At 41.9% G+C, this 27,157-nt stretch overlaps 1 protein-coding gene across 2 annotated transcripts in view; it reads left to right on the top strand.

Moving 5' to 3' along the window:
• The window catches only part of LOC138611329 (low-density lipoprotein receptor-related protein 8-like), a 121,070-nt gene that overhangs the window by 42,318 nt on the left and 51,595 nt on the right, over positions 1–27,157 (top strand). For both annotated transcript variants that reach the window (XM_069684375.1, XM_069684374.1), the window contains exon 4: positions 16,832–16,960. In XM_069684375.1, the coding sequence (XP_069540476.1) occupies positions 16,832–16,960 (129 nt within the window). The remainder of the gene's footprint in view (positions 1–16,831; positions 16,961–27,157) is intronic.

Below are 27,157 nucleotides of genomic sequence, written 5' to 3'. Positions count from 1 at the left end.
ATAATGTCAGTTTGAATCCCTCTTTGCAAGGATGAATTTTTGAACTATAATAGAAGGTCAAAGTGACACCAGGAGGTAGTTCGTGTAGGCGTTTATAACCTGGATGATTGACTACTTTTGCTGCTCGCTCATTTGACGCCCTTTTAGTGATGTTCCTGAAAAAGGAGCTCTCAGACATTCATTTTATGTTATTAGAATTAACTAAACCATCCAATAAGAGCCAGGTTGATTAAAAACAACCTTCATGGTCTTAAATTGTCGATCGCTATGATTACATTTGAACAAACAACCTATATTCAGGTTCCTAATTTCCCTTGTTATCTCGGCTCAGCCGCTCACCCGCCTCGCCTGCCTCCACTCACCCACGCTCTTCAATACTCAATACTGTCTGATGGCGAGTGCACAGAAAGGCCTCATTTACCTCTCTGCCAAGCGGTGAGAGCCGAGGATCTCTGGCTGGCTCACTTTTAGCCTGTGCCAGTCTAGCTCGCCCACACACGGGCCCTGATGGGGGTTAGGTGGGTTGACGTCTTCACAGCCGAGCAGGAGCTGGAGAGTGGGCGACTGGAGCCAGATATTAATTGTTTTTCTTTCTTTCTCAGATGCTAATTTCTTTCTCTCCCACAGCTGCTTGCTTCTCTCTCGGGTCACAGATATCAGACAGGGCTGATCGCTCTGCACTTATAAATACGTTTCACCTCAGTGGAATATGTTTAAGAAACACATTGAACAGGTGTTTCAACACCGCCAGGTCCTCACTGACATACATTTATATAATATCTCAATAATATCCTGCTCCACATTTCTATTTATTCAATCAGGAACACTCTCGTCATAAATGTAACCATTTAGTGGCAAATGGAAACACAGTTATTCTTGGCGCTGACGGCTCCGCTCTTAAGTTGCTCCCTGGGTTAGCTGAGCAGCAAGCTACGGTTTTCCAGGGAGCGCAAAGCAAACCTCCGTTGGCTATACAGAGTGGGCAAAAGGCTTCAGACTAGAAGGGAGGGGGCTGGGGTGGTAGAGGCAGAGCATTGCCAGCAGCAGCAGCAGCAGCAGCAGCAGCAGCAGTGTTTAGTGAAGTATTGACAACAATGCTGCACACACACACAACACTTGAAGAGCAAGCAAGAGTCTCGCTGGATTATTTGGCATTGTTTTGGATAACCCTCTTCAGAAAAATGATCGATGCAGACGTGGAGTGTTGGGCGTGGTGTGTTCATGTTTACACCGTGTCTAACACCATGATCTCTAAACAGAACTCGCTGTAATCTATAAGGTAACCAGGACACTCTTGGTTTGAACAGTCCGTAAAAAAGGCTCCAACGGTGGTATCTTCAGAAAAGTGATTCCAGTCGGTGCACTAATACGGCATAATGTCCTCTCATCTCCATCGTGAACGGGACTTATTTGTTGTCTCTTCTACAAACCTCTGACTAAAAAAACCCTAAAATACAGCGTACACTTAAACAGAAATGTTTGGTTATACTGTATGTAGGACTCTTTTAAGTGGCTTAAGTACGTGGCAGTGCTTCGTGTAGCTTCGTGTAGGAACTCCGGCCGGCTTCTCCTAACAGGGGCCACACTGACCGTTATCCACTGTATGTAGTACACTTACTATGGATAAATACCTCCTACAACCTCACCTCAAAACATCCAAACTGTCCCTTTAAATGGACCAACTTGTTGTGAGAACAGCTGGGATTGCTGTGTTACTGGCGTATGACTTCCGTGCCCTGCATAAACTAACACAAAGCTTCATAATGTGTCAAGATCTGCACATAAGGAGCACAGACATAGTAGCGTTGTAGTAGTGGAGTGATTACCCAATAAAATTAAAGAACTTGACTTTGCTGTCAGACGAACCAGCAGTTTGTGAGAGACAAAATTTAGATTTTTATTTTAAGACCTCACTTTATGTAAATGTTATGTATCCATGGTTACCACCAGCATGTTAACAAAGGTCTTGATGAGACAAGTCCCTGGATGCTAGCTGGCTATCGACTGAACCAACTGATGTCATGCAGCTTGCGTATGCCTTCCACACAAACATTCCTTCAAAGCCACCGTTTTGGAAACATTTCAAATCTAAAAAGTTCATTTCTCACCCCAAAAGGTCTTAAACTGACTTTAGCAACACAGAAGCTGTAAAACAAAATGTGTCAAGGCCGTAAAAAAACTAGAATCATTTCTTCTGTTAAAGTTGGATCAGTTTTGTTTGTTTTAAACAAGATGATGATGATTTTTTTTCCAACTTCTATTATCCTGTTGCTGGTTTAAAGGTGGCGAGGCTCAGTTGGAAAGAGTGACGTCAACTATCACAACTTAGCAACATCTGACTAACAATGTAATGAGTCCTGATGAAGCGGATGTATTAATATTTCAATGATAAACTCTTTTATTAACTCTTATTGTTGCTTCTTAATGTATGAATATTCAAAGTTATGGACAGATACTAATGAATTCAACCTTTGAAAGGCTTTTGAAACACTTGTACACTCGGCTTTACCAGTCGCTGCTTTCTGACAGGAAAAACATGTTGTTACAGAACTTGTGTACCCCAGGTAGGCCTGCAACTAACGACTATTTTGATAGTCGACTCGCCTGGTAATGAGCTTCACTTTTACGTAATGGCTCTTATTCAGCTTTTAAATTTAGTTTGAGGTTCTTTGACGCGTGTGCTAACTAACAATAGACAATAAATATTAGTTCTTCGTTCAAAAATATGTCTTCAATAAACTTTGCTGCTGATTTGACTACTGCTGATACAAACGATGAATGAAAGGAGGAAGAAAAAGAGATGAGAAGGAGAGAAAAAGATGAAGTGTTTCAGTTGGGGGACTTCGTCTATAGATAGCAAACGCTAGCTAGCTAAGAAGCTAATCATCATATCTGGGTGAGTCTGCATCGTCCAACGTCCAACGTGTCTTCTCTTCAAATGCTTGCGTATTTCCGACGTGCTCCCGTCATAAGCAAGAGCCGCTTTATTATTTTAAATCCTGCAGGCGATCCTTTTCTTTGCAGCGTGGAGGGTGAAATGCTTTACACTTCAGAAGTTTCAGGACGCGATGGTGTCGCATTGGCCACCATTTTGCTGTGTTTTGTTTACCTGTCGCTGTTTTGCACACGCAACAATGAAATTGAAACCTGCCTGATGACGTAACCGACCCATTATCAACTATTATAATAATGACATAATTTTGTCCTAATCTTTGCAAGTCCACAATAACAGGATATATCTCCCTGCAAATGTGAGAAACTGAACTATAAGAAGCACAGTCAGAGGATGACCAACTATACCACCATACTAGAAAACTTGTAGTTCTTGGATTCAAGAGGAGAACCTGCTTTGAATCTGTTAAATAATATTGACTTGTCAGCGAGTTTGATTTGTTAGAAAAAGTCGGTGAATGATGATGGTGATGAAGACAATCTTGTGTAACCTGTTTCAAACTGGTATCTGCTTTCTCCCACCGCTATCATGCTTTGATCTCTAAAACTCATTTTATAAGTTATAGTGGGAAGGAATTAAAACACGTCAAGCACAGCAGGAAATGAATCCAAGAAAATCCAATCTTTGCGAAGATATTCATTCGACTTTTGTTGCGTTTTTTTTTGGGCTGTCGATGTGTGAGTTGCTTCGATGAATTATGTAACAGCCGAGGAAAACTTCTAATGTCACCCCCCCACCGGAAAGTTGAGTGCAATGAGGGAGACATAAAGAGACCTCTGAAGGATAACCAGTTTATATTGGAAATCCAATTAAAGATAAATGAAGGGAGGATTCATCTCTTGGCTGCAGAATAAAGAGATAGAGATCTGGGCTGCGAAGAAAGCCATTTATATGGAAATCCCTCATGTATTCATATTATGTTGTAGTGTAAAAATATTCCAACACCAACACAGAGAAATGTTGGTGAGGTTTTTATTTCTCTCTGCAAACAACAAACAGAACGCAGGTTTATCTTTCATGGTTTTATCTTTTCACTGTGCTGTAGGCAAAACAGAAACCTCCACGTCCTCCTTTTTCCTTCCTCCTAAAAGTCAAACTGTAATCCAGGTAGTCGTCCTCCGCCTGAGCCTGTGTCCACATGAAGAGTGTCAGATCAAGGCTGCATCCTGAACAAAGGGATTACTAATGAGATCCTCTTCATCACTGCTGTCTTCTTGTTTGAGTGGATCCGACTGTGCCATAATCACAGCGAAGAGAAGAGAGCAGGAGGAGGAGGGGGGGAAGACTGAAGGGTGGACATTGTGTGAATATGCAGCATGCAGCATCGTAGGCAACAGCAACCAATGTGCTCCTGAAAGGCTCTCTCATCTATGTCATTAACCTCATTTCACTGGTAAATTACCTGTCTGACACTTTGCCTAAATAATAAAGCTTTATTGAGAACAGTGCATCTGTCAAGAAACACCTTGATTTTCTGATTAAAAGAGATGCAAAAAAAACACTTAACACAAATGTTTAGCAGAACCAACATCAACATTTTGCATATAACCAGATCGCATGCATCACTTCACTTTAAAGGCTTAATATGTCCAGTAGATGTCGCACTTGAGCACCAGCATGAAACCAAAACAAACACTCTGTTTGGCCACACCTCCCCCGACCTACAACCTGCTACTTTTTCCACCTGGCCTATTCTGCGGTACCATCTCGGAGACATTTCAATCAAGTGTTATTTTCTACAATGTAGCAACAACTGAAGATAATTATAACTGAGCAAACAATTGAAAGTGGTTGGTAGGCCTGTACAGGCTCATCTAGGCAAAATGCATGTTACAGCTAGAGCTGCTATAGACCGTAGTCAGTATTGTACTGCTGCGGGCTAACGTTAGCACTAGTTTACTATGCATGTTGCTACAGTCATCCGCTAGCATTGTTAATTACACAGAATGACCGTGATATGGTAACGCTACAGAACACAAAGCAAGCGTAACATTCAAATAAACAGTGAGTTAGCTATCGTCTCTAATGTTACTCTAGTACGCGTCCCGTCCATGTTAACAAAGAGCTGAAGACAACAAACACAGGAGTTTGACTTCACTGTTTTTTCCGGGATATATTTACATAGGACATACTTGATTCTGGCTATATTAATGTGTAAAATGTCGCTTATTAAGCATTTAAAGCTCCTGTGAGGAGTTTTTTGCTGGTTACGAAACAGACTGAAATTAATTCTGAATTCTGAACTCTCTGTGACCTACAAAAGCAAACGAGACCATCAGAGACAATAATGATTATTTCTTTATAGTTATTTTTAATGCCTGAAACTGCTGGCCGGGGGGGGAGGTAGGTGTCAGCCGAAGCAATTATCTGCATGCTGCCTTTGTTTACATTATCCAGGGCAAAAATTTCAAGTGAGTGATACATGCGACTGTGAAAGAAAGCAGGATGAGGTTAAAAACCACCACTGAAGCATGAACAGGACAAAATCAGGGGGTGCCAAAATCACCACAAACAGAAAATTCCTCACAGGACCTTTAAAGCATCTGTAAATTTGACTACAAACAGTGAATATGCTGTTTTGGTATCATATATCAATATATAGATAAATATTTGATTCACCATCCAATAAAGCCGAAGTTGAAATAACTATGTGAAAACTTTGTTCAAAAACAGCTCATTTTGTTCTTTAGAACATTTCTCAAGACAGTGGAGTCATATTCGTTCACAGTTTGATTGACAGGTACATGGCTCGTCTGCACAACAATGACACGTGACAATCATTGTAGTGAGCAATATGTTCAAGACGTCTGAGTCAGAATCAGAGGAGGGAGTCAAAACCCTGACATTTCAAAACGTTCGTTCACTGAGTGGTGATTTACAAAATGCTTTGCTATCCATATCATAGTTAGCAGTTAGCATGCTACGTTAGCGGAGATGAATCTATTTGTTCGCAAAGCTATAAATGCAATGTTAAATAGTAGCTCCATAGTGTTAGCTAGTGATATATTATTATGGAGGTGTTCCACCCACAGAGGAACACCAGCTGACGAAAATAAAGATCAACAGCCAGCACTTAACTCCCACATAGTAAAATAAACAGCCTCTGTCTACAATGGAAACACGGGGGGCTGTCAACATGTGGTCAAAGAGAGACCCTAACGCTGGATATAAACAGTCGAATGGCTGTCGTGTGACTTTTTTCCTGTTGTGGGTTTGCAGAATCAGTTGCGTAATTTTTGTGATAAATACTAAACGTAACCACGCTTCAATTCAAGGCCCACTTTCAGAAAAGCTAAAAGAAACCTCCATCCATCCATCCACCCATTCATCCATTATCTATACTGCTTATCCTGTTCAGGGTCGCGGGGCTGCTGGAGCCTATCCCAGCTCTCATTGAGCGAGAGGCGGGGTTACACATGGAATGATTGCCTGTCAATCACAGGGCTGACGCACAGAGACAGACAACCTTTCACGCTCACATTCACACCTACGGGCTCGTTAGGTTCATTTTACAAATGAACTGAACGTGCATGTCTTTGAAGAAAACATGCATGGAGAGAACATGCAAACTCCACACAGAAAGGCCTCCTACATCCAAACCAGGTTCGAAACCAGGAGCCTTCTAGCTGTGAGGCGACAGCACTAACCACTGCACCATCGTGCAGCCTTAAAGAATCCTACATGACAGTATTTTACTTTTGTATTGAGACAAATTTCTAATACATTTCAGATGCTAAATATTATGTACATAAACCCTAAAATATATATATTGTTATGTAATTATATTATATATTGTACAAATGCTATTTTGGATTTGGATTTTCAGGATCTTTAATGCCCTCTTTTAAGTCAGAAGACGCAAAGCTTCACATCTATCCATGAGGCTTTTTTATGTTAACATTTAAAAGGACAGGCTGATTTTCACACAGACTGCATCCAGTCCTTTACATGAGATATAAATACGCTGTTATGTAAAAGCAGGGACCGCTGGCTGCACTATAGTTAGCCTAACACGGGCTAATTACATATAGAACAGCAGCATACACCTGAATGCATCACGCTCCAGTTATGATAAGACAGGCTGTACTCTCATCTTGCCCCCAAACTCTCCTGTACTTTCAGTCTATTTCAGTTACACACGTGCACTAACATACAGTACACACACACACACACACACACACACACACACACACACACACACACGGGGCTGAGGCAGTTTGGACTCGGTGCTGCAGACATCTGTGCCACAATCATTCTGGCTCACTGAGTGGATTCCCAATTACACGCTGGAGTAGCGTTACACTGCCGTATTAAGAATTCAAATTCGGGCCACACAGTGCGAGTTACTCGTGAGCGCTTAAAAATGAATGACTCTTTGGAGAGCACGTGAGCTGCCAGAGCTCACAGTGTTTCTATTAGATTAAATCGTAATCAAGGAGGAAGTGGGCCACCGCAGCAGCCAGCTGTGCTGCAGCTTCTCGCCTCCGCGGACAAAGAATCTTTCTGCTCTTTGAAGTTGACCCCGTCACTTTTTGATTTAACAAAGGAGGGAGGGTGATGGCAAGTTGAAGCTTTCTGACAAAATTGCTGAGTTCAGCTCAGCTCTGCGTGTCAGTTTGTCCTCTCTGCTTTCAAATTCATTTCCAAGAGTTGACAGGCGTGAGGGAACTTCACACTGTTTCATCTTCCTTTAGGAAACTCTTTCATTATAATGTGAGGACAGAACTGGTGCATATTTGGGTTGAACTTTTCTTCTTAAATCCACCATAATGTGTTTTATATTTGCTCTGTAAGTGTTATGTAATCTGTAAAGGATTAAAGATAACTCTTGGAAAGGGCTTTAGATGAAAACTTCCTTCTTTAAACCTCTTTGAAGACACTGAGCTTCAAACCCCCGATGAGCTTTTTATGGAGAAGTCAATAGAAAAACCTTTTGTTGACTTTATAATGGGGACATTTTTTTGTCGAGATGTTTGCAGTGCAAAAACTGGATTCAGTTTTCTGTGTAAATGCTGTGGGAGGACTGTTGGCAGATAAAGTTACTGCATGTTGACACTGCTAATGGGAATAGACACACTCAGACACACATACACACGCCTGGACAGCTTATATAATTGTACATTAGTGCGTAGTCTACTCTTTCTAATGTTTCCAAGTCTTCTGTCTCCTGTTTTACTTTTTTTTAACACTCAACAGAAGAGAGTTCAGAAGAGGAAACGGGTCTCATTTCGGAGCTCTACCCCAAAAAGCAAAAGAACCTAAATATGTGTCCACAAAACAAGTTCAGTACATTGACATCTTTCGATGTGAGAATTATTGGCTTCATGTCTGCAGGTTTGTCAGTCCATTAGTTCAAAATAAAATCCAGCAGGATGATGAAGATATATTATGATTATTGAGCTTTTTGCCACTGGAGTTAGGGCCTGTCCACGAATGGCGTTTTTTGCGCTGGCAACGGCCACAACCTCAATTTCAGAGCGCTTCTCACTGGCCCTTACTGCTTCCCTTGGTAGTGACCATTAAGTCTGTTTTAAATTACTCTTTATGCTCAATATTTCCTTTTATTTAACGAAATAAAAGAAAACATAAAAACATTAAAAGGAATCTTGTCCTGGCATTAGCAGCAGCTCGACACCTGGAAATTGTACCCTTGAAAAAACAAAAAGATTCGCTTCACCTCTGCCATTGCTGTTGACGAAGTTGATATCGGCAGTCCCGTCCCTTCTTCTCAGACTATTTTTTGCCTTTATTATATAAGACAGCTGAAGAGACACAGGAAATGTACGCCACTAAAATACAACAGAAGAAAATTACCAGTCAAATCAATGGCTAATGTAGCTAGCTTTGGCGTGCTAGTCACAAGCTTCAGAAGCTAATGACCAACCTATCCAGAAGCCGATCTGGCAGACCAACCACTGCTGGCTGACGGAAAACGCGTCACTAACTGGGCACCGCTTGTGATTTTTTCCATGAATGTCGCCACAGACACCCAGTCTGTAATAATACTATATACTACAAATGCAAAGGCTTTCATCTGTGGGCCATAGGCTCGATCACCATTGTGTTACCTCATTCGGCGATAGATAGAGACTTAACAGACATTTATTTACATGAAAATCGTATCTTAAATTATACCTTTAAGGTTCGCTTGTTAAAAAGAGTTTGACCTTTGCCCCTATCTTTTTGGGAAACAGACATTTAATGTGATTTTCTTTTAGCAGTGATCCCACTCATTTGCTCAGGTCAGTAGTGGTAAAGTTTATTATGATGGGATATTTTACACAACAGTTTCATGACATAACAGCAACTTTTAGATTTCAGTTAGACAACACCTAATTATGAATTTCATTATCTGTCAATTATTTGCTTGATCAATCATTTAGTGTTGAAAAATGTCATTGAATAGGGATTAAAGCCGATACCATTCTCCTCACGCCGACAGTGACGTCTTTAAATTTCCGGTCAATAAACAAGATTACAATCACACAAAAAGAAAGCCTCTCATGCACGAGAAGCTCCAGCACAGTAATGTCGGGCTTTACAAATCACTCCTACTCCTCCTTTGTGTCTTTATCAAAGAAGTTGCTAATTCAAATGACAAAAGAATTAATGCGCCTCGGTTGATTGCTGCTCGAGATGACGATTACAGTTTGAACAGTAAAAGTCAAACTCTTAAATAACAGTTCTGAAGATGACAGTTCAAGGTGGCTCGGTGCTTCATTCTGTCGCCTAGCAGCGAGAACAGTTTAAACACACTAACTTGGCTTTTCTCCACTGCCCCGGGCTCTCAGTGTGAGCTTGTCTGTGTGTGTTTGCACTGTGATGGACTCAAACCCATCGCCCAGAGTCTGCCGGAATGTAAAACCAAAATAGATTGAAACATATTTAAATGCCTCTTTATTAGTCCGTCTGTATTCAGCTGATGAGGTCACAGTCAGAGGGCTCAGGTATTAAACAAAGCTGCATGTAGTTGTACATTTCCTGCTAATGGACTTTGCTGAAAGTAACAATTTTCCATCTTGTAGTTTTGCGAGCAGCAAATGTTCCAAATCTATAATTCAGAGAGGAGGACATGTCCACACTAACCTGTTTAATGAAGCAGCGAATGTGAATATGACTCATGTTATCAGAGCGTTAGGGCCTTTTTTAGCTCAGAGTTAACCCTTCACTATCAGAGCCCGGACATTTACATGCTCAGATGTACAAGCTTGGGAACAAGCTGACAGTACACAGACCCAAATATACGCACACATAACAAGACAGACATACCAGCCTTTCAGCTCGGACACACAGAGTTCCAGGATTATGATGATTTTAAGCGTTTAACTGTAACATGTTACTAACTGGAGTTGGCTATATAGAGTCATAATATGCTGAGCAAACATTCACAGCTGTAGTAAACTGCATCATGAGCCTGCTGCAGGAGAGGTGTGAGCTGTCTGTGTCTGCAGAGGGTCTGCACTTGTTCTTATCATGCTGCTGTGTTTGGGACAGTTCTGGACGTCCATCACTGGGCAGTGGTTTGGAGCTCAGCAAACAGTCCGCAGGTCAGGACTAAGGATGCACGATATTGGATTTTTTGCCGATGTCCGATATGCCGATATTTTCCAACCCTTTTTGCCGATTTCGATACCGATATATTAGGCACATGTTTTTTCCCACCATATTCCAGAGAACAGCAAGTCTCCCCTGTAGTGGAAGGGACATCATGCCTACTCTTATTGTAGTGGCCCACTGGCAGATGCAGAAATAACATTTCACTTTCGCATTTCACTTGAATAACAATTCTCTGCTTTATTTAACGGCGCACGCTCTCTTCACTCCCTGTGTCGCTCAACCACAGCTGCTTTCTCTCTTTTGCTCACGGCAGCTTCGGTTTGAAAATCTGACGGTAGATCTGTTGTTCTTCTGCTTCGGTACCTTTCGTTCTGGTGTGGGCGGTATACCGGTTTCACACCATCACCGGTGTCACGTTCTGCCACAACATGGATTTTGCAATACCGTCAATGCCGTGATAAACACAAATGTTTTGGTTTTCGTGCAAGTTTTCAAATACTTACCTACCGGAAAAGTCCGTCTCATATCACATAGTGCATCTCTTCCGCAGAGCACACAGAGACCTGAAGCTCTGCATGCAGGTGCATGTCACTTGACTGTAAACATGCGTGGGACGCTTCAGCCGTCATATATGATGCAGATGTCGGCGGGATGATTGAGTCAGACGCGCAGTTACACGAGTCAGTTTTCAGTGAATGTGTCCCCGTTATTACCTCGTCCCGGTGCTGTGGCCGCATGAACAGACTTAAATTACAAATGTTGTTTTGTAAAATAGAAAATAAAATAATATTAAAGCTGAGTGTTAAAATGTCAGCAACAGTTGCAGTCGCATCATTCTGACTTTTAAAGTCATTATGAGAACTGTAATGATATTTTTAAGCACTCATATTGGTACTCGACAAGTACCCAAATGTAAGTTCTTGTACTTGGTCTGAAAAAAAGTGGTATCGCTGCATCCCTCATCCCAAATAATATTAAGTATAATTTTTAACTGTTTATATGTACATGAAAACACATGTATGTGTTCCCTTACATTAACAAAAGAGCAAAAAGAGTTAGAATCATGTTTTAAGTAGAGTACCTTTTTATTTTGTTATAATACCCATACTGCCAAAAGGAAAATAAATATCAATACACATAAATATTAGGTCATATTGGCCACCCTGCTATGAACCTATATAAAAGACCCAGACATGAAAGAACAGTGATATATCATGAAGCCGCCAGAATATAAAAAAATACCGTGATACAGACGTGTGCAATGATCAAAACTTTTAACAACCCTGCTCCTTATGCAGACTAATTACCAGAGCTGGTTGGGCCTGAAGATCCAACTGAAGTCTTCAGGGTAAAAAAAAAATCAGGCTGTCAGCCAAAACAAGGTCGGTCATGATGATCAAATAAACAGACAGAAGCTATCACAGGATTGTTGTGTTGACATGAATGCTGCTTTGGGTTTGTTAAAGGTGATAAAGCCTAAACTGATCTCCTGACACGCTGCGGATAAATCCTCATTTTTCATCCTGAAGTTAAACAACAGCCGCTCAGACAGTCCGTCTGTGAGTAATTGATTTTATTATGCCTCCTCCTTCTCAAGCAAAACCCCCATCACCTATGTCTTTATAAAATCTGAGCTTTCACTGATCGATAGCTGTCACGAGGAGCAGCAGGTAGCCGTACTTTAATGTAGTGAAGTTTGGTTTCATTGTTTGGATTTGGGAGGAGCGGCTCTCACGCTTCATTGAAGAGTCATCAGTTAACCGGACAGGACAGCTCGCCCTCGGCCTGGTGGATTCAGATTCTGCTCTAGTGTTCGCGCTGCCCGCCTTTCATCCCTCATCTCCTTCCACTTGGTATGGATGGCTTTGATTTCGCTTAAGGATACGTATCTAAAAGGTCACGCAGCAGTTTGTCTCTACATCTCCTCCCGCTTTGTACAGTATTATCCCCTTTGGTGCGTCTCCCTTCTTATGGATGTTCACTGTATTCCTCTTCTGCTCTTTCTGTCATCCTTTCTTTCACGTTCTCTGTCTGTTCTTGTTTTCAGTCAGGTCCTTGTTGGACCGACATTAGTAAGAACTCCTTCAGAGAGCCTGTAATTTCCTCGCTCACAGATTCCACCTCGTCTTCTCTTTCATCTCAGACGTTTCTATCTTTTCCCCCGGCCGGTCTGTCAACGCTGGCATCGTTCATTTTAGCTCGTCATCCCTCTCTGTTGTCACTTTCTTTCTTCATTAGGCTTGTTTGCACACTTTGTGCTCACTTGAGTCGTGGTAAGAAGTGATTGAAAATACGTATCTCAGGCAGTAGTTGTCTTTGATGTTTCCTGCGTCAGTGTTAAATATTTTATACATGCAACAAAGACTGTCACACATTTTAACTTCATGGGTTTTTTCTCGGTGTCGGGTAATACACTTCTCAAGCTTCCTTACATATAAAACAGAAACAGAAGATATTAAATATCACTCCTTCAAGCATAAAAGCCAAAAGGGAAATGGCAGCCTCACAGGTTTACTGCATTATCACCCCCCTTATTACTCACTTCCCTGCTGTTTTACTCGCTGCACCACATTCACAGGACATTGTTCGACACAATATACGAATACAAAACAAGAATGTCAAGCGACAACCACAGTAAGCTGCAATTTGTGGTCTGAAAATGATTGTAAGTAGAAGTCATTCCTGCAAGAACAGTTATACAATGTTCTCTGAGCCTGAAGTGTTCCCTGCTGCAGAAACAGCCCTCAGACACTGCAGTGCCCAATGTGTGTGTGTACGTGTGAATGTGTGTGCGTGGGGTCAGGGCCTGGCTGCATCAGCCTTTCTCACTGCTTGGTGTCCCCAGGCACCAGCTGCCTCTCCAGCCTCCTCTGCTGTCACCCCTCCGTGCTGCAGGGACGGTCACACCCACAGAGAGGAAGGACTGGAAAGCTAACCGTCATACTCGCACGACATCCAATGGCGGCGACCTGCGTGTGTGTTATCTTACCTATTTCAGCCTGTATTTTTATAGGTGTATATATTGGGCAGTAAGTAACACCCACTAACACCCGGCTCTTTGCTTAACGGGAAAGGTTACAATCAGCATTCAGACCAGGGTCAAATGACTCCGCAGTAGACCTGGGTAACTATCGGCTCGACTCCGATGGGCATTGATGGGAACACATAACCTTTGTTGACACACTAATCTCTGCCCCCTTTCCGGCGCGATGCTATGCTCCGTCTGTAACTTCTACGACTCCTCGTCATCTCAGCTACAAACTCCGCCCGAACATCGTTCCAAATTTGTCGGCGCAGAGTTTGATAAACAGACTGAACGAGTAATATATAAAGACCTAACCACTGTAACATCTTAACTGTACTAACCCTGTTTCCGGCACGTTTGTGACATCAGACGTTGACGCAACAGAAAAGAGACCAACAGGAGCATACTTCACTGGCAATGGGAAAAGACACAATCGGCATCTATAAGCGGGTCTTCCCGGGTCTGAGAAACCCGTGTCAACATGCTAATTTCGGTGGGAATAGGGGTATAAAAGAGTTTTACACCACTTCTCTTCTCCATTCAATGGCTCCTTCTCAAAGCTCTCATCCACTTGAAGTGCCTCTTCTTGGTGTACACAGCAGAGAAAGGAGCTGCTCCATCCTGCCTCTCAGTCATGGCTGAACCCTAAGCTCTGGCACACTCTACACCATTGCGTCGCCTCTGGATGGTTGGCCAACCTGTCTTTTCTTTCCTCCTCTGGCTCCTCACTGATGAAATTAACTGAGAAGTGAGGTCAGGACTCCAAAGTCACTTGTCAGACTCCACTTTGACACCCTGCAGTAGCACTTCCATTACATTTTTAGATTTAATAAAGAAAATCAAAAAAAGGAACGCAGGACTCTTTTAGCTTTTAACTCTGGAGGGATGCACTTCCAATACTGTTGCCAACTAGCTTCAGTAAGTCTCTTCTGACAAAAGCATCTGCCAAATTAATGTAATGTTGTGGATTGCTGTGCCGTCAGGAAAACACTCAACGCTTTAAAATGCAGTTTGGTCAGAAAATCCTAAAAAGACGAACACAATATTTGCCAGTATATGCTTATATAATTTTTATCTTTTAACACGTTTACGGGGTAATTTTGCATTATTCTTCAGACTTGGAAGAAAAAGTCCTATGCCACAGAAAACTGCTTTGCATTTCATGCTTATTATAAATGATTGTATCACTGATACCACAGAATATGACTTTAAATTGCAGTATATTAAATAAAGCATGCAAATGAACATGAACACCATTTCGATCCAGGAAAGAAGCATCACAAATGCAATGCACCATGTCGTTTAAACGTACTCCGTAGCCTAATTGTCTTAGCTTTGTAAATAATTAAACTCTACTGCATATTGAATTTACATTAGATGGAGAGTAATTCGATTTAAGTTTAAGTGCAGTCTTGTAAAGAATATTTTTCCAGATGAACAGCTGTGCTTTGTTTAGAAACATGGTTTGGCCGACCCTCTCACTGTCTGGTCCAATTATCCACTGTACAGTGTATAGCCAACATTACTAGTGACAGCATCAGAGATTCAGTTGTAACCTCATAAATGGAATTCATTATGGAGCGTGTCCTCAGTCATCACGCGACAAATGAGCTTTACGGCGCTCAGTGTCAGTGAGCTCACGGAAAAATGAAAAGGTGACCATTGAAAAGTCTCTTTTCAAAAGTCACCATTGAAAAGTCTCAAAAGCTGACCTTGAAATGCATCTGAAAATGGTGGGGATAGTGTAAAACATGCTAATGCAGGTGACAGGGACGTAGAAAGATTGTATAGAGGCTCATTTAATTCAAGTAAGAAATACATTGCAATTTAATGAAAACATTTCGTCCACACAAGGTTAGCTTTTTCATTTTAGCTCTACATAATGTGATTTAGAGTGTGTGAACACTAGATGGGAAGTAAAAATAGGAAAGCTAAATGTTCTCATCAGAAATTGATAAATGGCTGGAATATAGCTGAAAGTGTGCAATGGATCAATGGTCAATATAGTTAGCTTAAAGCAATGGATAAATGGATAAAAGGTAGAGATAGTGCAACTTATAGCAACGACAAATGGTAGCAATAGGTAGCTTAAACCAACAGATAAATGGTAGCAATAGTTAGCTTAAACCAACAGATAAATGGTAGCAATAGTTAGCTTAAAGCAACGGATAAATGGTAGCAATAGTTAGCTTAAAGCAACGGATAAATGGTAGCAATAGTTAGCTTAAAGCAACAGATAAATGGTAGCAATAGTTAGCTTAAAGCAACAGATAAATGGTAGCAATAGTTAGCTTAAAGCAACGGATAAATGGTAGCAATAGTTAGCTTAATCCAATGGATAAATGGTTATAATTGTTAGCTTGAAGCAGTGGATAAATGGTTATAATTGTTAGCTTGAAGCAGTGGATAAATGGTAGAAAAGGTTAGTCTAAAGCAATGAATGAATGGTTAAAATAGTTTGCTTAAAGCTCAAAGGACAAATGTTATAAACACAAAGCTTAAAGCAAAACATACATGCTAGACATAGTTCAAATAGCTTCTAAATATCTCAACGCAATGGACAAGTGGTAGAAAAACTTTTCTTAAATCAATCAGTGCTGCCATTGTGGTAGAAAGAGGACAGAAACTTCAACACTGACAATTCAATTGTAATAAAGCGTCAAACAATATCCACATTTATGTATATTATAGTATTTGTAATATACATAAAAGTGGCTAAAACAATAAAGAAATACGTTTTACACATTTGAAACATGTCAGGTGCTAATGGGGGGCTCTTCAGTACACCTGACAGGGCAGTTTGTGGGTACATGTGACAAACAAGATTAATAACCATTGTTCCTCAATATAATATCAAAAGAAAACAATGAGACAGATAAATTGTTTGCCATGTAGGCTGACCCTTTGATTTAATTCCAGGAGGCTCATGCCATCCCTGTAAGCAAAGATATATAATTAACAACATGCTTCATATTAAACGCAGTGTAATCTGGATCAAACCTGCCCGGTGCCAACTAGAGCAGATTGGCAGGAAAAGGAGGAGGGGGACCGGGTCGTTCGTTTGCTTTACAGCCAACTGTGCATTTGCTATATTTCATGATCTTTCTGCATGTCTCTGAAGCAGCAGCCCAGACAGTAAAATCAATTGGCCAGAGTGGTGGAGTTTTGTATGAGTTTTAACTGCATCATGGGGGCGATAGAAATCGAGGTGGCTTGTAGTTGTTTTTGTTGCTGCCTTTCTGGGACCCATAAAACCTCTGCAGTAATCTCCCTCTCTCTTTTATCTCTACCCACAGGCAAGCAGACGTGCCCTCCAGAGAAATTTGACTGTGGGGGATCCACCAACAAGTGTGTCTCTTTGTCGTGGAGATGTGATGGGGAGAAGGATTGCGAGAACGGGGCGGACGAGGAGGATTGTGCGTCCGGTGAGTCTGTCAGATTCGCCCGTCATTTCTCTGCCATCAATGGAAACAAACACAAATGAAACATGAGGCGTGTTTTATTACATTTTAAGAGTATTTTTAAAGTGGCAGTGATTGATGTGAAGAAACGACCTGACGAGGTTCACAGTTACTAGAAGAAGTTGACCTCAGATTCCTCTTTTTTAGTGTTGTAAGGGCTTTCATCCTTTCTGATGTCACGTATCATCCAGAAGCTGGAGACATTAAAAGCACAGCGGGGAACACTCTTTATAATTAAAAGGATTTAAAGTGAGGTTTGAGTTTTAAGCCAGCTGCACTCTACAACAAAGTCCCCTTTGATGTGGAGCGATTTTCAGTGTTGAATATCACATAACTGCAGCTTTCCGCTCACATTTGGAGGTGTCTGTCATCACATTTTGAACCTCGAGTCTTTAGCCTTTCTACAGCAGAACCATCAGGAATGACATCACCTCCTACTTAGCCAATCAACAACTCAACCGTGCGCTGCCCCCACCCCCCAGCCCCCTGCAGGGACTATCCGTGCCCTACTTCTGAGGCGCCGTGAAGAATTGGCTTCTTCTTTTCTCTCTCTCTCTCTCTTTCCTCTTCATGTCAGGAAAAATTGATTGAGGCAACAGAGCTGTAGGGAGTGTGATGTTTTGACTTTGAAGATTGTGCGGAATGGCACATGGCGCCAAATGCTTAGGAAGAAAAATTAGACATCTTGTTATTATCCCGTATAAATGATGTTGCTCTTGTTTTCAGGCATTTGCTCCCTGATTAGTTGTTTGTGTGTGTGGGTGTTCGTATGTGACTGGCTGGCGTCTAAGAAATTAGTGTTTATTTGTTAAGAATACACAAGGTTTTAAGTTTTTATTTAGTAGCTAAGCCAAATCAATTTGGCATTAAATGAAAACCTCCTCACCTTGAAGGATGCCTGAAACAAATGCTTTTATTTTGTTGTTGTGTCAGGATATTTTATGCTAGATCAGACTACAAGTGGCCAGTCAGTGTCCTCCCGTCTCAAAGTGTCCCCACACACTTACGCCAGAGCAAGTGGAAGTGATTCCATTGACTACATCTAATGCCTTCCTAGCTTAGATGGCTTTCCACTTCGCTGTCCATTGAGACCCAGTCTAGCCTGTGCTAATCCTTCTTTCATTCTAATGTCTGTATTGATGCGGCAGCCTTAAGCCTCTCAGCAGTGACACGAGGGCAGGAAGCAGACTGCCGCCCACCCAGTCAAAGGCCAACTTCCCTCCGGAGGTAAACACTGCTCAGAGTGACCAGGAGGGAGAGGTTGACTCTGACACCAGCGCAGCACAGTATAAGATAACATCACTGATTAGGCCTCTTAAGTGCTGCACAGGCCAGTTTATCTGCAGACTGATTAGGCCTGACGCCTGAAAGATCATGTTTGAACAAGAGAGAGGCTGTTCAATGTTACATCACTGCAGATCAATCTGAATGAACAAGACATTGATTCTTTGGGGTTATTGTTGTGGTCCAGCACAGTGACGTAAAGACTGACGTTCATATTAGATATTAAGTTTATGTCAAATAATAACTGTGTTGAATGAAGTAGTCTGATGTAGGGCTGAACGGTAAATTGTTGAACCACTGAGCATGTGCAATAGTCACACTGCAGGACGTGCGATAGTGAGGCAAACTGACTGAAAAACGTCAAGCTGCTACTAAGGGGTGGGCGGTATGCCGGTTTCACACCGTCACGTTCTGCCATGATATTGATTTTGCAATCCCGTCAATAGCGTGATAAACACAACTGTTTGTTTTCGTGCACGTTTTCCAAAACCTATCTACAGGAAAAGTCCTTCTGATATCACATAGTGCATCTCTTCCGCAGAGCACACAGAGACCTGACGCTCTGCATGCAGGTGCATGTCACTTGCCTGTAAACATGCGTGGGACGCTTCAGCTGTCATATATGATGTCGTAACCCAGCTGCAGCCCACAAGTCTATTTGTAGTAGCTGAACCAAGTGTGGTAAAAGTAGGGGGGATTTTTGTTTTGTAAAATAGTAAATAGACTTCAAAGTCCCGAATAATATTAAGTATGATTGTTAACTGTTTATATGTATGTGTTCCCTTACATTAACAAAAGAGCAAAAAGGGCTAGAATCATGTTTTAAGTAGAGGACCATTTTATTTTGTTATAATACCCATTCTGCCAAAAGGAAAATACATATGAATAGATATAAATTTGAGGTCATATCGGCCACCCTGCTATGAACCTATATAAAAGACCCAGACATGAAAAAAAAAAAAAACGTGATGAATCATGAAACTGCCAGAATACAAAAACATACCGTGATTTTTGTAGTCATACCGCCCAGCACTACTGCTACTGCTTCAAAATATCGCAGGAAAAAAGTCAAAACACTCGAGCTGAAAGGTTGAAATGTAGGACTCTTTTAAGTGGCTAAAATGTGTTTCTCCTCACCCTGTAGACAGCCATTCATACTGTATATTAGCTTCCATGTTGGTACTCCGACCGGCTTGTCCAAACAGGAGCTGTATTGACTGTAATCTACTGTACGTAGTGCAGTCACTGTTGTTAAGTCCCTCAAACAACCCCACTTAAAAAAAAAAACTATCCCATTTTCCCATCTGGTCTCCTACTGGAATTTAACAAAGCTTGCTTTAGGGCGCTTTCACAAGCACAACAGTCTGTTTTATTTGAACTCTGGTTCAACCCCTGGTGCAGTTTGGTTGAGCAGTTGTGAAAGCAGTAGTCGTATTCTGGTGTGGACCAAAACAACCGACAAACCAAAGACTGCTTGGAGAGGTGGTCTTGGACCTATTCCAAGCGAACCCTAGAGCAGTTCGATTGCGGTGAGAACATAAACGTTAAAGTAAAAATAACTTAGACTACAAAACATTAAAGTCCGTGATTTTGTTGGTGTGCTCCCTCTCTCTGTCTTTGTTTACTTCAGGGAGTTTACCCATGTGGAAATTCTGACCAATCAGAGAGCAGTTTCCTCACCAGTCAAAGGTTTTGGTCCACTGGTAAAAGCTGTCATCTGAACACAAACCAAACTCAAGGCAAAATGCAACATGAACCCCTTTCCCACCAAAATTAGCGCATTTACGCAGGTTTTTCAGAACCGGGAAGACCTGCTTATAAATGCTGATTGTCTCTTTTCCCATTGCCAGTGAAGTACACTCTGTCTGTCTGTCTCTCTTCTGCTGCGTCACCGTCCAACGTCAGAAACGCGCCGGGGACAGGGTTAGTAAACAGTGAAGAAGTTACGCTGGTTAGGTCTATATTGTATCTATTACTCATTCAGTCTGTTTATTAAACTCGGCGCCGACAAATTTGGAACGAAGTTTGAGCGCTGCTCAGATGGAGACGGGCAGAATTTATAGCTGAGGTGACAAGGAGTCGCATAAGTTACTGACGGAGCATAGCATCGCGCCGGAAAGGGGCCGGAGATTAGCGCGTCGACACAGATTTTGTGTTCCCATCAATGCTGATAACCATCAAACCCGGCAATAATTACCCGGATCTACTGCAGAGTCATTTGACTCGGGTCTGAGTGCCGATTGTAACCTTTCCCACAAAGCAACAGAGCCGGGTGTTAGCAGGTTTTTTGACCAGTGGGAAAACGGCTATTGAAACAATTTGGCCTTTGACTCGGATCAAACACACGGACTTTAGGTGTGAAAGCACCATTAGATACTTCAAAATAACCTTGAGTTTCCATTACATTTACATTTATTTTTAATACTTGAGCCAAACTAGAACTTACTCACAGTGTTGGCCAAAATGATTATCCTTTACAACGGGCATTATTCATGTTTTGCAGTCTTGTTAAATAAGCCCTCTCAGTGCTCGAAATGATGTGACAGACAACCTGTGGAAATGCACACCTAAAAAGAAGTTGTATTTCACAGAGTTAGAGCGTGGCGCGGATGATAATTTCCTCCTGTGTCAGAAACAGTGTGTGCTGTAACTCTCAAGTGCTGCAGACTGAAGGCGTCAGATCTCTCACATTCACAGTCATGGAGTGAGGTGTGGGAGACGGGGGAATTACCGATTGGTTTGTCTCTGTGTGTCTGTTCGTAGCGTGCTCGCTGCTGGCTCGGGGGCAGCTGGAGAATTCACTTCAAAGCAACATTAACTCGGCTGTATGTTTGTGTTTAGAGGGAGAAGATAAATGAAAGTGTAAAATGTTGTCGCATAAAATCGAGAATAAAGCTGTATTTTATCAACAGTGTATGTATGTAATTGCATTTTGGTCCTGGCAGCAAGCGAAGGCTCAGCTGCACACCTCCGTTTGTGAGGCTGCAAATGTCGCTCCAAATTAACTTTATATGAAGTGATTGAAAATATTGAAGCATGAATTGAGATGCAGTGTGCGGGGTTAGTGGTGAAAAGCTCTTTTCAGGAGGTCTGAGGTTCTGTGTGAAACTAAAGATCTTACTCAAAGGTCCCGCTTTTACAATTTGAGTCACGCTGGTCAGACTATGCTTTCACCGCCAGGTTTTTTTATGAACCTCTCATAATTCACAGTCAGTACTACACCAGGACCTGCAGCCAACGTGGTTCCACTTTACTCTGACTTACTACAAGGGGACCAAGAGTTACACACATGACATATAAATCATTTACGGACAGTCCCTGTGTGAACCTGTCAGGGAACATCAAAACAAATTCCAGTGACTGTCGCATAAAGACATGCTCCAATTCACTGCACCTTCGTGCCTACGTTTACCCACTTTGGTGGCCTAAATGTATAAAGTTTATGTTCGTGTTTTGAACCGTTAGTTGTCTCTGGAACTGGTCATAAATTATGAAAAACATGTAAGCACCATTTGTTTACTTTTACTACATTTTTTATGCCATGCAGAATGACCCAGACTCAGCTCATTCCATTTTTTAAACCACTTTCACTTCATCTTGGAGTTGGATATTCCTTAGGACTCCTCACGATAGGCAACAGAAATGCAGACATTTGTTAAGTTTGGCCTTTAACATGGCCACCATGTTTGGTTTGAACTGCAGCGAACTGATACGTTGTGAAAGCGCCCACAAAATGAGCCTTCTTTTCGTTTCTCCTCGCTCGAGCTTTATCCTGCTTACAAAACACTGAGCAAAACACTCAAACTCACTTCACACTCTCACTTGTATTTACCCGAATGTGAGCAGAGCTGTTACACTCCCAAAACTGACAGAGCTTGAACGTACCCAGTTAGCCCCCTTGTGCTCTGCTATTAGTAGAAATATACAGTGTGAACAGGCTGCTGCAGAGTTTAAAAAGTAAACCTCTACAGAGGCATCCTGCTAATTGAGTCATCCACATGTTGAATTATGTATTAAGTAGAATCAGCTCCACCAGAGGAAGCTTCCCCTGGTCAACATTACATTAAGCAGCAGAAACTGTGTGGTTGTAATGTGGCTTCTTGTGTGCTTTATTCCTATTCATTACACGGCTATGTTAAAGGTATAATCTGGAAGATTTTCATGTAAATAAATGTCTCTTAAGTCACTATTGTGCTGCTTTTCCGCTCTCTGCAAGTGTTGCGAGTAAACAGTAATCTACTATGGCTGGACAAACACAGAAAAGATGGATGACTACAGATACAACTTCAAAAAGAAGTGAAAATCCAAAGAAAAAGAAACAAACTCGACGCTCAGATGAAGCAAAGAGTCTAAAAAGGAAAGCGACCGTCAGCCAGGAAAATCAAGAGTTACAACCGGAGCCAACCGTGGACGTCTGGTTAAATTGGGAAGTGTTCTCCGGCAATTACTGTTTATCGCCACAGGTGCCGCCAAAGAGAACAACACTGAAATCTTTGAAATTTAATCTTTAAATACTTGTGTCTGATTGGTTAATTACCGCATTCCGAGGTCTGCTATTTCTCAGTAACAGATCGTTGACGTCAGTCTGTTTACAGGGGGGGGAAAAAACAAAAACAGCGGAGAGTAAGGCTGTCACTTTTCCCAAAAATCAAGTTCGAACGAATTCAATGTGATATAGAATTAATTCGAATTATATCGAACAGGTCAGAACTCGACTTTCGAGTTGTCTGGAACGCAGCAAGAGTGGTCGGTAGCTGCATAAACAACAGAACTAATGTACAATTCAGGTATGCTGCTGGCGTATTAATGTGAAGAGAGTTAGCCCTGAAGCTAGCTACAGCTTCGGCCCTGTGCTTTCTGACTACGGTCAGGATGCTGAAGCAGGAACGGTTCACAGCGGCTTGGCTCAGTAGTTTCCTCCGTTGGTTTGTAGCAGGCGGCGTGTTATCACCATCTGTTGGAATACAAGGCACACTTCTTTAAACGTGAGAGCATTCTGAGACTCTGGACAGCAGATTACTAATTTGTTCGTGGGCAAATGTTATCTGCTGTGCTTCAGTTTTGAATTCGATAGCATCATTAGTTCGAATTATTAATATTTCACCAGGTTCGAACGATATATTGCTCTCTCTGCTCGCAATGAGGTCCTGCTCACCCTGTCGGGGTTCCATTCCTTCCGATAGCAACCTGCTCACTGTACATTATCCCTTAATTAAACCTGCATGGATATTTGAAGGCAAACAGTTACTTCCTGAGCTGTCTCCATGTCCCTGTGGTGTAAGTGAACTGGCAGATACTGTGTCCCCAATGATGAAGGAGCGTTTCCTAAGACTAAAGGGCTTCCACCGACTAAGCGTGTCCCTAATTTTGTTCTGCTAATCGAAGTCTCGACAGGTCTTCAATTTAGCCGAGCAGTGAGGGTTTTTGTTTCATCTCATTCATGTCTCCTTTGCCCTCAGTTAGCTTCTTAGTCAGTAATGATTGGAGACGGGAGGTTAAAAGGCCCCGTCGTGTCCTCTATTATCTTCTGTGGTTGTTCCTGTAGAAGAGTTGCTTTTTTCTATTACTGCTGAGATTTCTCTGTAACGAGTGTGTGTGGCATCACAGGAAAGGTCAGCAGCCGAGCTATTTCCCCTGTGAGGCACTGTGACCTGTCTGAACTAGCAGGTAGTGTGAGTGTGTGTGTGTGTGTGCGTGTGTGTGTTTGTGTTCCAGTGACCTTGCTGCAGCGGCTGCATTGGACTTTATCTCTGTGAGCAGAGCGGACAGGTCCGAGCTGTCCCTTCAGTTTAAATCTGTGAATATCTATGAGGAAGCTGGGAGGACGTTAAGCTGCACAGACAGAGACTGATGTGCTCACAGGAAGTTGTGTGTGTGTGTGTGTGTGTGCGTGTGTGCGTGTACAGCTCCACAAGAAACGACTCTCTTTTTGCATCCTTACACACAACCTGGATATTTTTCTTTCCCTCCTCCTACGCTAAAATAATTCTTTACTTCTTTAGTCTGTCTTTCCTTCATGCAGCCTGTCTGTGCGCTCACACAAGCCTACACCACGCACTCATCAGATTTAATGCTAATGCGAGCGGAACGACCAGTCATCACTGGCCTCTACATCTGAGGCTCTGGTTGCTGCTGGCAACAATCTCCAATCACGGAAAAGAAAGTAAAGCAGGTTACGCTGCCAGCTTCTGACTATCAGGGAGGGAGTCATAGAGAGGTTTCTCTAACCCAAGGAAGAGAAGTAGAAGTGTGTCCCATGTGTACAGCTCTAAGGGGAATCAAGCCTATTGATTTTTTAGTTGGCCTTCTTTGTTTACTTTCTATTCTTAATTATGTATCACTCATTATAGCTAGCAAACAAAAAGGATGGAGGGAGCCTACCTGGAGAAAATCTTAAAGAGACGTGAACTCTGTTGGCAATAAACAGTGAAAGTAAGAGGTGAAATCAAACTAAGGACAGACAGTAGATAGTCTGCCAGCGAACTCAGAGAGTTAGCATAATTTGCTAACTAATTTTAGATAAGTTTGCTAACTTATGTTTCAGCTAGTGAGATGTCTGGTGTGCTCCATGATTTGTGAATTTAAGGGGGAATTCCCTGAAGCATTGTGCAGCTTTTGCGCCCACTAAACCTGTGCAAATGATACAACAAGACTCCTCCATAATCCTGGAGCACACGCAGAGGGTTGAATGCACCCCAAACAGTGCTGCAGAGCAAACAGCGTCTCTGTGGTCCGATGCCGTTTGCACGTATTTAAATGTGTCATTATGCAGACATTCGGTGCAAATTTGGCCTCATGGAACCTCGTGGCAAAAAGACATCTAATTCACAAAATGATCTTGAACTCCACCTTCTGTGTGATCAAAAAAATCGAAATGTCTGCAAATACAGTCTGTTATTAATATTTTGCCATTATTCTTAAAATCTGGAGATCATTCGATCCGGGGCTGTGCGAGGCTCAACCCCCGCACATGAGGCACATTTTTCCACATGTATTGGAGACAGTCTGGAGCCTTTACGCAGGACGGGGACAGTCATATGGAGGGTTGCCCTAACTGAATAAGTGAATGCCAATCTCTGATCCCATCGGCTATAGTCTGACGACGATATAGGCTCTGGGGACAACGGTGAACATGCCAGGCGTGTAGCTGAAGGTTAGCGATAAACAACTTCCAGTCAAGACTTCCTTTTCCGCATGCTGCATGCAACACTTGCTGTCCCGAAAATCCACGTCCCTGCCTACAGATTCTACATTTCTATGTAGAATCTGTAAATAGAGATTAGCTGAATGCTAATGTCAGCATCTTCAACAACATTTCAATAATTTTAACATGTTAAATTATGCTTTATACCACTAAAAGCAAAGTACACAATACAGTGTTTTGAAGGTATTTTGCCACAAATCAATGACTTGGACAAATTAAGATTGTGACCTGATGGTGATAGTCGATGAAGAGTCACGAGATTATTGAAATTATTTCAGTTTACCCAGAGAAGAAAAATACACTTAAGGGGCGCTGGTTTGGCTCGGTTGGTAGAGCAGGCGCCCCATGTAAAGAGGCTACAGTCCTCGTCGCACTGATCGCAGGTTTCGACTCCCGGTCTGCCGATCCATTTCGTGCGTGTCATCCCCCACTCTCTGCTCCCCACATTTCCTGTCTCTCTTCAGCTGTCCTATGAATAAGGCAAAAAGCCAAAAAAAAAAAATTCCCCAAAAATAATTTAAAAAACTACACTTAAATATCCTGTAAGTAAAGTAGAGCTGATGAGTCATTTCCCTCTGAAAGCACCAGCAGATCACCAAAGTCAGTCGGCCTTGTCCTCCAGGAACATTTAATATCTAATGAAAGTTTTATTGCTATACATCCAATAGGCCTTGAAGTTTATCAGTGAGACACCAAAGTGGAGGACCAACCAGCAGACTGACGGAGCCAGGCTGCTAATGTTATTCAAATCTTTTGGCATTGTGTATTGGTAGATGTAAACACTTGAAAGGTTGTGTAACATTACAGGAAATGCAGTCATTTCTATGTGTTGTCATACATAAAATATACAATACATTCTGTAATTGATGCATTCATACAAATCCATTTGGAGTTTCATTTCTCTGGTTTTGCTCGAGCAGCCTTCCATATCATCTTTGTAAAAACATAAATAGAATGGGATAAATTGAAGCCACTGAGTGCAATGTTTGGTCCCTCTGAGATTTATTTATCATTTAAAGCCCACTGACTTGTACATCACCGTAAGCAGGCAGCATGTGTGCTTAAAGTCGCCCCCAATGGAAAACAAAGTCTCTCTCCAGTGAAACCAGGCCACTCATGTACATCACTAATAGTGTGCCCCCTGTGTAATAATCTACATGTCTATTGAATCTCCTTAATTATTTAGTGAGGAATTAGTATGGAATGAGGGTAGAGACATAACACGGACAGGAGAATACATCTGAATCAGATGCAGCTTGTTTAGTATTAATGAATATATAAACCCTCTCAGTGAACTGAATCCAAGACACTTGTTTTTCAGTTCAGCTGCTTTCCCCGCGTGCTTCTCTGGCAATCATGTCGCTACCAGTGAATTAATTAAGCACGGCTGTTTGCAATGGAGAAAATAGATAGTGACTTTTACATATGGTATAATTACATAAGATAGTAATTAGGACACTTTATGCATCCGCTGTTTGCTCACCCAGTTAAACTCAGCAGCACGTGGGAACGATTATGATTTCCACTCTGCTGTGATATTTGTTTATTTATTTTTTCTGAAGTTGTTTTTGAATCAGTTTGCTGTAAGTGTTTACGCTTAACGCAACTTCTCAGCTTGTCATTATTTTTAACTAATTGCTAAATGTTGGTGCCTTTTATTGAAATTGGGAAAA

Source organism: Semicossyphus pulcher, unplaced genomic scaffold (assembly GCF_022749685.1).
Source record: "Semicossyphus pulcher isolate SPU_LCO1_2020_fin unplaced genomic scaffold, fSemPul1.0.p SCAF_7, whole genome shotgun sequence".
Lineage (NCBI taxonomy): Eukaryota > Metazoa > Chordata > Actinopteri > Labriformes > Labridae > Semicossyphus > Semicossyphus pulcher.
The sequence above is the reverse complement of the archived record's forward strand: the minus strand, read 5'-3'. Positions and strand labels throughout refer to the sequence as shown.